This window comes from Engystomops pustulosus, chromosome 4, assembly GCF_040894005.1.
Source record: "Engystomops pustulosus chromosome 4, aEngPut4.maternal, whole genome shotgun sequence".
In the NCBI taxonomy this organism is placed as follows: Eukaryota; Metazoa; Chordata; class Amphibia; order Anura; family Leptodactylidae; genus Engystomops; species Engystomops pustulosus.
Window position 1 is genome coordinate 26,153,982 of NC_092414.1, and position 15,712 is coordinate 26,169,693.

At 43.7% G+C, this 15,712-nt stretch overlaps 1 protein-coding gene across 1 annotated transcript; it reads right to left on the reverse strand.

Moving 5' to 3' along the window:
- Nucleotides 1-12,551: 12,551 nt before the first annotated feature.
- Nucleotides 12,552-13,897, reverse strand: SMIM3 (small integral membrane protein 3). The gene is made up of 2 exons (XM_072145569.1): nt 13,784-13,897; nt 12,552-13,583 (listed from the first exon to the last, which is right to left on the reverse strand). Exons 1-2 carry the CDS (start codon nt 13,880-13,882, stop codon nt 13,380-13,382), a joined length of 303 nt encoding a protein of 100 aa, XP_072001670.1. The 5' UTR covers nt 13,883-13,897; the 3' UTR covers nt 12,552-13,379.
- Nucleotides 13,898-15,712: the final 1,815 nt, after the last annotated feature.

Genomic DNA, 15,712 nt, shown 5'->3' on the forward strand with positions numbered 1-15,712 from the left:
GATAGATAGATAGATAGATATGAGATAGATAGATATGAGATAGATAGATATGAGATAGATAGATATGAGATAGATAGATATGAGATAGATAAATAGATAGATAGATAGATAGATAGATAGATAGATAGATAGATATGAGATAGATAGATAGATAGATAGATAGATAGATAGATAGGTAGATAGGGTTAGGAAAAGGCAGCATTCCAAAAGTAGTGTAAAACGAAGTGGGGTGTCTTTATTCCATAAGCAACATTTCAGCTCATTACGAGCCTTTTTCAAGCATGCATGAAACATTGCTTTTGGAGTGCTGCCTTTTCCTAACCCTACAGTCCCCTGTCCTGGGGACCTACGGTCCGTGCACCCACCAACGTTGCTGTGCTGCTCTGAACTTTCCTTTATTGTATTAGATAGATAGATAGATAGATAGATAGATAGATAGATAGATAGATAGATAGATAGATATGAGATAGATAGATAGATAGCTTTACAGGAGCACAAAGGTTAGGGCTCAGAGCCGAGCAGTCCATAGCACAGACAAATCACATGGGTTCTTTTTAAATGCAGCCAAACCAGAGCAAACCAGGGACGCAGAATAGGATTTTGTCAGTCTGCAGGGTAAGTTAAAACTCACAATCCAGAAAGACATCTTTGCAATCCATCTATTTTTCCAAATGTTTTGATGCATGAATGTTGCAAAACAAATGTGCAAAAGCTTAACTTCTCTTGGCTGGCTTAGCTGAAAACCCTTTCTTTTATGTAAAAATGTGCACATTTAAAAAAAAAAAAAATTGCATCCCCAAAACATGTTAGACATTCTACCTACCACCAATAAACGTGTTTTGAGCCAAGCACACCACTTACTTGGCGCTGTGTATCTACTGAATCTGTATGTTATCTTTATTAACCACGAAACCACTGGTTTTTGATAAAAATAATTATGCTCATTAGTCTCTGGGACTACTGTCTCTGTCACAGTAGCCGCTGTGAGTATGTTTTCCCTCCTCCCCTTGTGCTGCCCCCTATAGGTTCTCTTAGGAATTCTGGCGCATAGTACAGACCGATTTCAAATAGGAGGGACATGGGTGTTTTTTTAATTCAAATAGACACATAATAGAGTGGTTTCCCATGGGTGGGGGTGAGAGGGACCACTACTCATTGGCCACTCCCATGGGAAACGGGACGCTGCTCTGCAGAGAGAAAGGTGAACTTTCATCTAACTTTTCTTTTTATCAGAAAAAAAACTATGTTATTATAAAAACACTTTGGCAATGTGACTCTCTATGGGGGCATTAGGGAGCCAGAAAAAGGGCTCCTGATGACAGGTTTCCTTTAAAGTTGGAGTGTGGCCTGGCATTTACTTACAGGTGGTCCTTTTGGATGGTGTCCTGGGATAGCACTCATTATTCCTATGGCTGGGCTCCTTTTTTTGTAGACAGATAGTGATTCATTTGTATAATTATATTATACATAATACGAGAGAAATTCTGGGTAATCTTTTATGAATATTGTCACTTTCTAGGTTATAACTTTATGACCCCCCCTACCGCGATCACTAATGGAAAGTCTCGTCTCTTCTCCGACCACAGCAGGTATCGGCCCTCGGACAGGTATCCGAAGGATATTTGTATTCAGAGAAATAATCGCGGAGAGAAGAACAGTCGCTTCTCACACACAATGGATGAGGTGATTTACACTTCATAAGAAAACCAGTCTGGGATGTAGAAAATAGATTACCTGATAAAAGCGGACACAATAGGCGGCCACTCAGCGCATGTGTGTGTGTCGGCAGGAGAGGATGAATAGCGCTGTGTTCCATATTAATCAGTCTCACAGCAGAGCATTATGTACCTTCAGATCCTGAGATATAGACCCAGTATTGAGCTGTCCTGTGTGGTGTGTTATGGCAGCAGCTCAGGAGCTGCTCATTGCAGATTAACCCCATATATTCGATGATCAATCCTAACACAATTCTGACCATCACCATTAAGCAGTAAACTGCACCAAGGCTGCTATGATCCCTTTAATAACCCTCATGGACTACCCTTAATACACAGGGTGACTCCCAGGACCTCTTTTTATTTCAGATTCCAATGAGAAAAGACGTTTTTCGGACTATAAGACACTTTTAACAAGAAAAATTCTTGCTTAACCCTTCCCGACACGTGCAGTAATAGTACGGCCAGCTGCTGTCACACACAATGTAATGGCAGCAGAAGAGAAGACCTCTGGGAGGGTTGGAAAGGTGAGTATCGACTTTTTTTATGTGCTGGGTATACTCAGCCTGGCTATATACTGGGGGGGATGGGACTGGCAATATACTGGGGGCAAGCTGACTAGATGGCTATATACAGGGGTCTGGCTGGCTATATACTGGGGGCTGACTATATGCTGAAGGGCGTGCTATATACTTGGGGCCGGCTATATAATGGGGGACATGGGCTGGCTAAGTACTGGAGTGCAGGGGATTGGCAGGCTAGATACTGGGGGGTAGGGGGCTGACTGGCTATGTACTGGGGTTAGGTGGCTGTCTGGCTATAAACGGGGGGACAAGGGGCTGGCTGTATATATACTGTTGTGCAGGGGGCTGAATAGCTTTATACTGGGGGTCAGCTGCTGGCTGGATATATACTGGGGGACAGGGAGCTGGCTGACTATATACTGAGGGAGTAGGGGCTGGCTATATACTGGGGGGAGGCTGTGACCAATGCTTTTCCCACCCTAGGCTTATACTCGAGACAATAGGTTTTCCAACTTTTTTGTGACAAAATTAGCTTATATTCGGGTCAGCTTATACTCAAGTATATACAGTTAGTAAAAATGGAGATATATCAGCATTCGGGCCATGAATTTTTCATTAAAGACATGTTTATGACTATAGGTGAGTGACTCATTTAGATTTGGCTGATCATAGAGATGACTGGTTGCTAGGGACATCTATTTGGCGGATTTTGGGCCATTAATCAGGCAATATATCTGTCACGGCGAAGGACGCCGCCGCCTCGTCACGTGACGTGGGGTGCAACTGTACGGGTTAATTTAGCCTACTCAAACTTGCGCTCACCTTTCACTCAGGACACAAATTGAGCATAAATCACACCTCATACAGCTCCAGCACCAGAACCAGACCCGCTGCCACCACTTATTGCATTTATACTGGGACCAATAAGTATCCCACTCTACATCAATTCTTGCTCTCAAGCAGTCACCTTGTCACACTCAGCACTCTAGCAGTCACACAGTTAGTCACACTTCACAAGGCTATGAGTTCGCAGAGCATACAGGGACCAAAATTAAAGTGAAAAGCTTTAATCACGAAAAGTTGGTCAGTGCATAAAAAAGATATTAAAAACAAAAGAATTACAAAATAAAATGACACACAACACGGCAAAACAGTTATAAAATAAAAAGGGAGAAAAATAACAGAAACTTACAACTTAAAGTAAATCCTGATCCCTGGAGGTGGGAGAAATAAGGGACACACTCAGCTTGTCAAGCAGCCCCCAAAATGTGAACACCAATTCCTGGATTTCATATTGTTTTATAACTTCTCAGTTTGGTTCAGATTTCAGAACCGCCCATTCATTAATTAGTCCAGAGGGTCATTCACGATTGGGCAAAGTGTTAATGAGGGGGGAGAGTCCAGGAATAATTAAACAGTTCTTTGTTTCCAAAATGCTAGATGCAGGAGTGGGGGTAGGTGCAGAGGAGAGGTGACCAAATGGCTTTTGAGGTCACCAGAGAACATTCTGCAGGTCAGAGTTTATCAGGTTGTAAGGATCTCCAGGATGTTGTAAATGAGGCCTGGACGCTTCAATGGATGCTACATATTTCAACCAAGTTTGTAATTGCCCAATAGATCAACAAATCTTACACATTCAAGAATAGTATTTCCTTGACACCTCCCCCTTTCAAGATTGGGCAAATTTGAAATGACCCACGCCATTTTAAATTTTCCCAAGCCAATTACCAATAATACATAGCAGAAGTTCAGTACCATAAAAATCATTGCCATAAGATGTGATTACCTGTGCACATCAACCATCTGGCCCTTTGTCCTGTGTATAAGGCCAAGTAATATCTCCCCTGGTCACTTGTACACTGCTGTGCTGGGACCCCCTGCTGACTTTATGGCTTTGTGCTGCAGAAACACTAAGTTCTGTGTCCCCTCTCCCAAGTGTGAAACGTTTAACCCTCTCCCTGCTGGATGAAATACCAATGTAGTTAAGTGTAGGACTACTGTACCCAATTACATTATGCTTTGGTTTTCCAGCTGTACAGCTATTAGGGTCCCTCTCTTTATCATTTATACTACAGGGATTAGGTTGGACCACTGACTGAACGCTCTCCTCAGAGTCCCTATGCCCCTGCTCCCCTTTCTGATCGCTCCCCAAAACTGCACTGGCAACACTCATCACTGGGAACCCGACCTCACTGTGGACCCCAGTCTCCTCTCTCAGCACTGGTTCTAGTGTACACGCTGTCTTTGGCTCATAGACACACTGCATCTCCCCAGTCTGAGTAGAGGCATCTTTGTGGCTCATGCTCTGAGCCTTACTCATCTTGACACCTCTGGTCTGCTCTAGGACCTCTCCTTGAGTAATGGCCTCCACCAGATCCACACTCAGGACCTTAGAGCTTTGAGGTGCAGATTCAGAGACTCCATCTTGGCAGCCTCTCACACCCTGCATCATATCTGCTGACTGCAGGGTTATCTCTGGGGGCCCATTCACCACCCCCTCCCCCGTAGCTTCCTCATACTGGGACACCTCTGGTTCTGGAGCAGGCATAGCCTTGCTCTTGCTATCCTGTCCTCCCTCCCAGACCAGTCCCCTTGGGCTTCTGCCCATTTTCTCATATGATTGTTGTACATCAGGCACATACACAGTTGTCATTTTTCCCAAATCATTTCCCAACAATACATCCACAGGCAATTCTTGTGACACTCCCACTTGTCTGATACCTCTACCAGAACCCCAGTCCATAAAAACCTTGGCAACGGGCACTCCTGGATGGCATCCGGTTATCCCCTTCACAGGCAAAGTCTTTTCTGGAATGATGTCCTTAGGGTTTATAACCTCAGGGCGAACCAATGAATAACTTGCACCTGAGTCTCTTAATCCCTGGGTGACTCTATCACCCACTATCACAGTCTGCATGTGGTGCTGTAACTTGTCCATATCACCAGAAAGCAGCATGACTACTGGTACTGTAGAGCAGACAGTTGCCCCTCTCTCTGGGCACGCAGACCTCAGATGACCCACTTTGTTACAATTAAAACATTTGCGCATATCCCCCTGATTTATAGACTCCCTCAGTGTAAGGTTCTCACCCACTTTGGAGACAGAAGGCTGTGATGTTGTCCTGGCTTGTTTCTCCTTCCAGCTGGTGGACCTTTGGGGGGATGTTTCCCTCTTGGCTTCAGGCATCCGGTTGGCAGTATAGGAGTCTGCAATCTGCGCAGCTTCATCCGCAGTTTTAGGCTCCCTGTCACAAACAAACTGTCGTACATCCACAGGACAAATGTGCAGAAACTGATCTTTTATCATGAGATCCTCCAGGTCCTCACGGCTGTTGACAGAAAGTCCTCGGGTCCACTGTAGAAAGGTAGTCCTTAAGTTGCCTACTGTATCAGCGTAGCTCACAGTTGTTTCTCGCTTTACACTCCGGAATTTCTTGCGATACACCTCTGGAGTTAAGTTGTACTTTTTAATCAAAGCAGCTTTTATAGCATCATAGTCCTCATCAAGCTCAAGAGGAAGGTCAGCAAATACTTCCAGGGCTTTGCCTCTTAGCCCTGGGCTTAAATACTGTGCCCACTGCTCACGGGGCAGATGGTATTGTCTGCAGGTCTTCTCAAAAGATCGCAGAAAAATGTCCAAGTCCCCATCCTTGTCCAGTACTGGAAATCGTTCTTGACGAGGTCTTTTGGGGTCTACATCCTGGGATTGGGGTTGCACAGAATTGATACCCCTTTCAATACGCGCCATTTCCAGCCTGAATTCTCTATCAGCCTGGCGCTCTCGCTCTGCGGCTTCTCTCTCCTCTCGCTCTGCGGCCACTCTCTCCTTCTCTCGCTCTGCTGCCGCTCTCTCCTTCTCTCGCTCTGCGGCCGCTCTCTCCTTCTCTCGCGCTGCGGCTGCTCTCTCCTTCTCTCGCGCTGCGGCCGCCTGATTAAATTGAAGGATAAGCTGCAGACGCAGGCTAGGATCACATTCACCTAGCTGCTGTAGGGCCATTTGTAGAGACACATCCATGCCTTCCTGAGGGCTCCTGCTGTGGGTAGCCTCAGGGGAAACTCTTCCAGGATTAATGTCCATATCTTGGCTCCCTTGAGCCATGCCAGATCCTTGCTCTGCATCTTGCTCCATCAAAGCACAAACCAGCAGCTCTTTGGACTTGTCAGCCGGGTCGATGCCTCTCTGCTCACAGAGGTGAACTAGAGCCTCCTTGCTCTGTCTCTTGTAGATGGTTGCCATCACTGAGTGCAACCTTTGCCAAATAAAAGATAGAAAAGAAAAACGGGGAAGGGAAACTGTTTGCACGTGTGTCTTAGAACAGCACTGATTTGGTCCGTGTAAAACTAGGGTACTCCTCGCAAGGATTCCACTAGTCCTTAAGTGCAGGGGTTAGTTACTTAATCCCAACACTTAATGCTCTGACAAAAATGAATTTATCCCACCGCTGCCACCAATTTGTCACGGCGAAGGACGCCGCCGCCTCGTCACGTGACGTGGGGTGCAACTGTACGGGTTAATTTAGCCTACTCAAACTTGCGCTCACCTTTCACTCAGGACACAAATTGAGCATAAATCACACCTCATACAGCTCCAGCACCAGAACCAGACCCGCTGCCACCACTTATTGCATTTATACTGGGACCAATAAGTATCCCACTCTACATCAATTCTTGCTCTCAAGCAGTCACCTTGTCACACTCAGCACTCTAGCAGTCACACAGTTAGTCACACTTCACAAGGCTATGAGTTCGCAGAGCATACAGGGACCAAAATTAAAGTGAAAAGCTTTAATCACGAAAAGTTGGTCAGTGCATAAAAAAGATATTAAAAACAAAAGAATTACAAAATAAAATGACACACAACACGGCAAAACAGTTATAAAATAAAAAGGGAGAAAAATAACAGAAACTTACAACTTAAAGTAAATCCTGATCCCTGGAGGTGGGAGAAATAAGGGACACACTCAGCTTGTCAAGCAGCCCCCAAAATGTGAACACCAATTCCTGGATTTCATATTGTTTTATAACTTCTCAGTTTGGTTCAGATTTCAGAACCGCCCATTCATTAATTAGTCCAGAGGGTCATTCACGATTGGGCAAAGTGTTAATGAGGGGGGAGAGTCCAGGAATAATTAAACAGTTCTTTGTTTCCAAAATGCTAGATGCAGGAGTGGGGGTAGGTGCAGAGGAGAGGTGACCAAATGGCTTTTGAGGTCACCAGAGAACATTCTGCAGGTCAGAGTTTATCAGGTTGTAAGGATCTCCAGGATGTTGTAAATGAGGCCTGGACGCTTCAATGGATGCTACATATTTCAACCAAGTTTGTAATTGCCCAATAGATCAACAAATCTTACACATTCAAGAATAGTATTTCCTTGACAATATCCAAACCCAGAACCCAAACTTTGGGTCTGCTCATGTCTAGTTACAAATTAATGGGAGGACTGGTTACCCATTTTCATACACAATATTGTACTGTGGCAGAATTTTCTTATCAAAATATCGAATACAGATAATGGCGGAGATTAATCTGAAGTGTCTGAGGTAAAACTGTTTTAGTTGCTTATGAAAACCAATCAGAGCTTAGCTTTCTCTTTATAAACAGCTGTGGGAAATTTAAAGCTGAGCTCTGATTGGTTGCCATGGGTAACTAGAACAGTTTTGCTCTCAGACACTTCTGATTAATCTCCTCCAATGTCTTTGCCTCTTGAGGACCTGTCATTTCCCGCTAACACAGACAACCTATTGATTTCAATGGAAACTGTAATATTTACTGTAATTTTTCCAGCAAAGTTTTCCATGGGATTACAACTGATTGCTGAGGGTCCCAAAGGGGACTGTAATTCCCTTTTTACAATGGATCCTTCTAATGAGTAAAAAACTTACGTTAGAGGCCTCTCTGCTCTAAAACCGCCAATATCCTTTCCCCCTTAAATTTCATCAATATCTATTCACACTGCAGAAACATGGATAGTACGAAAATTCTTTCCAATCATAACCCCGTGTGAGTCTCATGCGCTACAACCGCAGTCTGGTAATGGAAAACAGAGACTCGTCAGTAACAATCAATACTTCACGGAGAAACTGAGCAAAAAATTCTCCAAGGGGCCTAAGAAGACAAATCGCTTCCTGTTATTTTTAGTGCAGACACAATGTTAATTATAAGCATATGCAAAATCCTAGTTATGATAATTTGGATTTAATAAAAAATAATTGAAAACAGACTTCAGTTACAGACTAAAAAAATATAAAACCCTTAACTACTTGCCCTTTTTTGTTTTTTGTGTACAGAGCTGTGTGAGGGCTTATTTTCTGTGTAAAAAATTGTAATTCATAGTGTCGATATTTATTATTTCATTCCCTGCACTTCAAAGCGGGAAAAATATTCCAAATGCAGTGAAACTGGTGAAAAAAACGCATTTGCGCCATTTACTTGTGGGCTCGGTTTTTAACACTTTTACTGTGTGCTACAAATTACATGTCTCCTTAATTCTTTGGGTCGGTACCATCACAGGAATATCAAATTTATATAGGTTTTATTGTGTTTTAGTACATTTTAGAAAATTTAAAGCTTCTATACAAAAATAAAATTTCTTCATTTCGCCATATTCTGACGCTAATAACTTTTTCATAATTCGGGATACTGAGCTGTATAAAATGTCATTTTTTTGTAAAATGAGCTGATGTTTTCTTCTGCCATTTTGGGGACTGCATTACTTTTTGATCACTTTTTATGCCATTTTTTATGTGGTGCGAAAAAGTGGAATTTTGGACATTTGGGCAGCACTGGGAACAACTTTTTCTTAAAAATTTTTTTTTGTAGGGTGCTTTAACTCTAAGAAGTCTGATTGCTCCTCTCATATGCTGCAATACTACTGCATTGCAGTATATGGAGAAATTGATACAGATTTGTTAAAATATTCCACTGGCCCACTGTTACAGATCTTCAGCAATGACAGGTCCTGGAGTCTTATAAAGATGGTCGCTCCCCATTGACATCACAGGGAATGACAAACAAAGGCAATATGGCGGCGCCCACATGCCTCTTGCAGATGTTACCGGTGGTGGCATTAGTGGATTATAATATAGGGGGTTTGGGCGATAGCCCGGGGCCAAAGCTATCTAGGGGACCCATGGCCACTCAAACCCCTGACCAAATTTTATAGGGAGAATGGCCTTCGCCCATGAAACCCTCCTTCATTTGTTCTTGGTCTCAATACACATGGACACACAAGAACCATTGAAGGTCCTCTAAAGGTCCTGGAACCACAGATTGAAAGAATGCAAAAATGACGCAGGATTCGAGAAGATTGATTCATGTCTTAATTTGCCCCTGGGTGGTGGCACCTATCGCCGGTGTTACCATTGGGTGCAGTTAGAAAAAATATTATTCTCATAATGCCATTGTGGGTCACACCTTTCTCATTGTCTCATCTTTCTAGAAGTCTAAGGAAAGGAGATGGGGAGTCTCCCTCTGAGATGTTAAAGATAAAGACTGCACTAGGGACATCTGCAACATCCCCCACCGGGGCCTGGAGACAGCCGGTGCCCGGAATACCTGAGTGGCTGGCGGTTGCGGCCTAGGCACGCTATTGTCACTGTGCTTGGTATGGGGACAGGAGGGCTGTCCTACAGCCTGGCAGGTCTCCAGCAGGTGGTGTTGGCAATGAAATGATGAGGGAGAGGCTGCTGTAATAGTTCTCCCTGGGGCAACCCTTTGGTGTCTAGAGTATGAGTCTCTGTGTGGTGGACAGGGTGCCCGTGATGGTGACAGCCGTAGTAGCAGGGACCAGACGGAGGCAGACGTTGAACAAAAATAACTTACAGTTCTTTATTGGAACCGACAGGAACAGTAGCAACGTGCCTTGACAAATGGTAGAATGCTGGGGCTGTAGTTGGAGGGAGCCACAGGAGTAGATCACCAGCCTGCATGCAAGGGCAGGCTGGGAGGTAGCTGTGTCCTAGTAGGATGCTTCAGCTTGTCCTGGGTTGTTTCAGATATCACCCATAAAGGTAGGATGATACCCCTTTCCTCTCACTAACTAACTCACTCCACTCAGGCAGGGAGCTGAGCTCTCCTGCTCTGGTCTGGTGTGCTGATTGCACTGACTTGCTTAGCTGTACTGAGTTGTGTCAGCTCTAGCCTAAGACTTAGGCTACATTCACACTACCGTATGGGAGACGTATATACGGCCGACATATATACGGCCGATATACGTCCCCCATAGACGGCAATGGGCGCACGGCGCCCTACGGGAGCCGTACGGTGCAGCACACCGTACCGCTCCGTACACCGGAAAAAGATAGGACATGTCCTATCTTTCTCTGTAGTACGGCGCCGTGCGCCATAACTTCCTATGTAGAGGGGCGGGGGTGAGCTGCGCTGGCAGTGTGAATGTAGCCTAACTCTAGAACTTTCCTGACCAGGGGTTTTATTACTCCCACTGGTCAGGTGGTGGTTACTCCTCTAATTGCATTCCAGCTTACAGACATAAGGTATAACACATGTGATTGGTTGCTGGAATTGCATCACATAAAACAATTAACTCCTGCCTTGCCAGGCAGACTCTACCGCTGCAGTGTTCCTCTGTGTTATGTAGTGACCTGCTGTGGGGTTGATCAGACCCTACACAGGCTGTAAGCTACTAGTGAACTACTGATTTCTACAAAGTTTTTTTATGAAGAACTGCAAATTGCCTGTGAGAATCAGCAGCATGTTTATGTAATTGATGGCTTCTGTGACTTCGGACCCTGACTGCAGTCACAGTAAGCCTTCCCCGATGGCGGCCCTGTGTCAGCTCCACCCCTGGGGTCTCTTGGTGAGATGGGCACACCGTGTCTACAACAAGTTTCAACCCTTTTTCCCCCTCTAGCAGCCCACTCGCGAATGAGCTGGCACTTTTGTGTAAACAACATGGCTCCCTAAACCCCGCCCCTAATCGGCTCACCACGCCTCCTTTAACCCAATAAAATCAGGTTCAAATTGGTGTGCAGAGGGGTGACTAACATGCTGTTTGGGAGCCATTAGAACTGGATCTTTTTAATGAGCGGAGCCACTAATGATCCAGATTAGATAAAACTTTATTAATCCTTGGGGGGAAATTCTTTTGCTTCCGTCAAATACACAATATAAAAGATATAAAAACATACACTCAAGACATATATAAAACAACACAACATAAAATGCATGTCTTGAGTGTATGCTACAGACATTAAGGCTCCATAAAAAGTCGAACTTCCTATCACTATACTTTACACCCCAGCACTGCCCCTCCCAGGGCCGGCTCCAGGTTTCAGTAGACCCCTGAGCGACAGAGCCTCAGTGGGCCCCTCTGCAGTGAACTCAAAACTAAAATTAAAAATTCAGAAACTAAAACAGTCTCCTGTTCCCTATTCTGTAGTTTATCATCCCAAACAACCCCCTCTTGGTTATTTTAAATAAGCCCCCCTATGGATTCATTAGATACAGCCTCCCTTGCCCCCATGGATTCCTTATCTACAGCCGTATGTGGGCCCCCCCAGCAGCTCTGAGCCCCGTCACCTGCCCAGGTATGCCCTGTTCTGGCGGCAGCCCTGGTCCTTCCCAACCAAGTTGCATAGAGGGGGAAATAGTTTATACCTGTATTCAGTATAACCCCCACAAACTTGAACTTTGTATAAACTAAGAATCCAGAGTTGTAGAGAAGTAAAAAGTTCCAGCATTCCTTTAGGTTTAGTATTGCTTTTTCCTGGGGCTGTATATCAATCAGCTTGAATACACTATGAGCAGGTTATATAATATCGGAGTTGCGCGCACTGACGTGTTTATACAGCTGCTACCACAATACCATCAGGGTGCACCCCGCCTGTAAGATCTAAATATCTGTGAGTCACGAATGCACTTTACATGACTCAATCAGCATTTTCGGCAGGTCAGAGGTCATGTTGATCTTCAGTAACAGCAAGTGACAAGGGCTGATAGCAAGGAAATAATAGATGTCAAGTAGCTGCAATACAGCTGATGGTTTAATAGTGTACATATTACTACAGATCAATAATCATAGCAGCTCCATAGATGTAGCTAAAGGAAATCAACCACTGGACACTTCTGTTTTGAGCTGAGCTCACTTACATATCCGTGTCTTCTTATTTTCATCAGCCCCCCAAAAAATGCTTTTTAAAAATAGGAAAATGAGTTTATCATAGTTTATCTTGTACTTTCTTGTGGCAACAGCTTATTACTATTTCATGAAACAATATCAGACAAAGACATTTTCACATGATAGATAAAATGATTAAAAATCTATACAAAAAAAATCTGTGGAGTAGGGTACAAAAAGGTTAAAAAGAAGGATTTTTTATTTTTTTTCTCCAAATCCCTTCTTCATTATCACAGTCAAAAATGAAATGATAAATCTCTATAGAATCACTGCCACCACTAGGTGGAGCTCCCTACACATAGTTTAATTTTAAACCTAGAAAGTGCTCTGTAGTATTAACTCCCCCTAGTGGCAGGGAGAAGAAAGCCTCTTACCATAGGCTCCTAGGCCCATATGAAGGGTATGGCCCTAGATGAATCCGTTCCCTTGATGTCTATGTCTTCTAGCTGGTGTTATCAGTCTACACCCTCTTCTTAGTTGAATATTTTATTACATAACACTGCATGAGTTGCTGTGGTGTTATTTCCAGAGTAAACCACAATTATGACAGAGCATAAAAAAACATCTATTTTTAGCCTTCCCAGAATGAGACATTTGAAAGTGGATATACACTAAAAAAGTATGAAAAAACCCAACAAAGTAATATGTGGAACAATTTTTGGGATTGTTCTTAGTGCTTAGTCATGACATTAGGTTAATACTGGGTTGTTTAAGTCCGTAGATACAATATGAGATCAGTTGCAGGCTTACAAGCCGATAGATCGCCTCCTGTGCTGCTGAAGGGGTGGAGTTAATGCAAATTTGGAGGCGTTTCCAAGTCAAATGAGGTGTTCTTTAATTTCTTTCCAAATTTGGGATTCTAAGGTTGCTATGTATGACAGTAAGCATAGATTGATCTATGTAACATTTAATGTTAATGTATGAGGAAAGAACAATTGGCATCTTGGCCCCTCCTCCTCTTCATCGCCTCTCTGTCCACTGAATGATACCAACAGTTCTTAGCGCTATCGCCCACTTCTGATTGGATGTGTCCGTACTCTGTAGATGATGACGGCGGCAGCTGGAAATAGGAGAAATGATGTCATCACCAAGATGGTAGCCAATATTATGAGAATGATAACCCAAATGTCCAGGATGTGTTTGGGGATAGCAGCTGGAGTCGGAGTCACAAGATCAGTCATGATGGCTTGTGATGTAGATACAACAGTCTGCAAGACAAAAATAAATTCAGAAGGTGAAGATCTCTCATAACAAACTCCTAAAATACTAAGAATTCCTATGAAGTGTCTCCACGGTAACAGACTACAAACTGTGTGTAGTCATTCTTGTTACAATTCCTTCTTATCTATTTCAGCTCTCTTATTAAACCATTGAATTCAGAAAGTAGATCGTAGTAGATTAGTATCACCTCTGTTGATATGCAGAGGCTCGGCGGGGATGTCGTGTTGTCAGTACGCTCCCGTAGTGGTTGTGGTCTGTACTGGGCTGTGGAGAAACAAGGCGCCATTGATGACCCTTTGGAGGTAAGGACTAAAGTATTTATGAGTTTCAGTTATATTTACACCACTTGGGAACTCCAATCCGAACAATATCTTTATGACTACAGGATCAGACTACACAGCTCTTTTTTGTAGTCTGTAACCATGGAGACACACAGAATTGCATACTGCCTGTATATACAAAACATGTATTATTATTTGTAGTTCATCCTGTAGATTAATATTTTACTTTAGATGCAATGAGGGAGATGTAACAATGATGCATAGGCTCCACAGAGTTAGTGTCAGGAATTGGGTATTAATTTGCTGTATGTGTGTGCAACACCCCTGCCAACGTGTAGGCAAGGGAGTGGTTGAGAATAAGGCCCTCTACTTGTCAGGATCCATATAGTGAGTCTGATCAACTCACCCAATGGATAATGCAGGGAGATCTCAGGTAATCTGCAGCTGTAGCCTCTGCCTGGACAGGCAATAGTTAAATGGGTGTAATATGTTATCCGTCGGATCCCTGGATACAGCTGTCTACCACCCCGGCCTTCCCCATCCGTTACCCAGGGACATATCGACACTTAGGGGTTGCCCCAGAGAGAACCAGTACATCAGCCTCTCCCTCTACCCCCCTCTAGGTGCACATTTTTCTGTCTTGCAGCCGCGACACAAAACTGCCGCAAACCCTTCTACAAAGATATTCTTCCTAGTGCAAAGTCAGACACAAAACTGGCACAGAATAATAGTTCAGGGCCACAGACACGCCCCTTTTCTAAGAGACCACACCCTCTTCTCGCATGCCCCGCCCCTTACGTCAGACAAGTGTTGAAAACAGGTCTAAAAGCCTTGATAAATGTGGCGCAAATTACTCTAAAAGTCTGGAAAAATTGGTCTAATACCTCTTCCCCAATAGATTTGTGTTTCTGGTCATTCTGACCGGCTTAAAAGTGTCATAACTCTTTTTCTACTCTATGTATTACCATTCTACATTATATTAGTAGATGTATTATTATAGCATTACACAGCTACATTTCATGCATTACTCGCTCCATAGAAGTGACTGCAGTATAAGTACACAGCACAGATGTTCCGAAATAACCTTGGGTTTAATGCACACAGTGACAGCTGATATAATAAGTTGCAGGCTACGCTCTGGATCACTGCACTGTAAATATTCCTAAGAAGATCTTACAGATCATCAATCATCAGAGCTCTAGTTATTAAATGGCTTCACGTATTTCCATTTTCTATAATAGAGGATGACAGAACCGGCCCGGTGCCACAATAACATAATAACCTGAGAGGTTTGCAGGGAGGTTCTGCTTTATTCCTATGGCAAATGGGGTTGGATCACATTGATAAAGGGGTCTATCATGATGAACATGTATGTAGATAGCATGTTACAGGGAGAAGAAAGATATACAGATTAACATGTAATAGGCTTAAGAGTCCAGTGGGCGGTACTCCTGTGTGGTGGCAAGAATTTCCTGCACTGTACATGTAGACAGAGGTAAACACAACCACTCTCTGTATTCTTATGCCAGAAGGAACTAAGGTTGAAATAGAAAAAAACTGTATGTGCTAAATTACTTTTCTGCAGACAGGACACTATGTACAATCTGCTCAGCTCCTCCTGCTCTATAACATGCTGCCTGCAGATATTACACTATATACAATCTGCTCATCAGCTCCTCCTGCTCTATAACCTACTGCCTGCAGATAGAACACTATCTATAATCTGTTCAGCTCCTCCTGCTCTATAACCTACTGCCTGCAGATAGGACACTATGTACAATCTGCTCAGCTCCTCCTGCTCTATAACATGCTGCCTGCAGATTGAACACTATCTA

Bases quoted from the DNA above. Each gene is read 5' to 3' on its own strand.
- SMIM3 (XM_072145569.1), bottom strand. From the start codon at position 13,882: ATGGCGCCTTGTTTCTCCACAGCCCAGTACAGACCACAACCACTACGG. The intron at 13,584-13,783 runs GTGATACTAATC...TTTGTCTTGCAG, and splicing joins GCCTCTGCATATCAACAGAG to ACTGTTGTATCTACATCACA.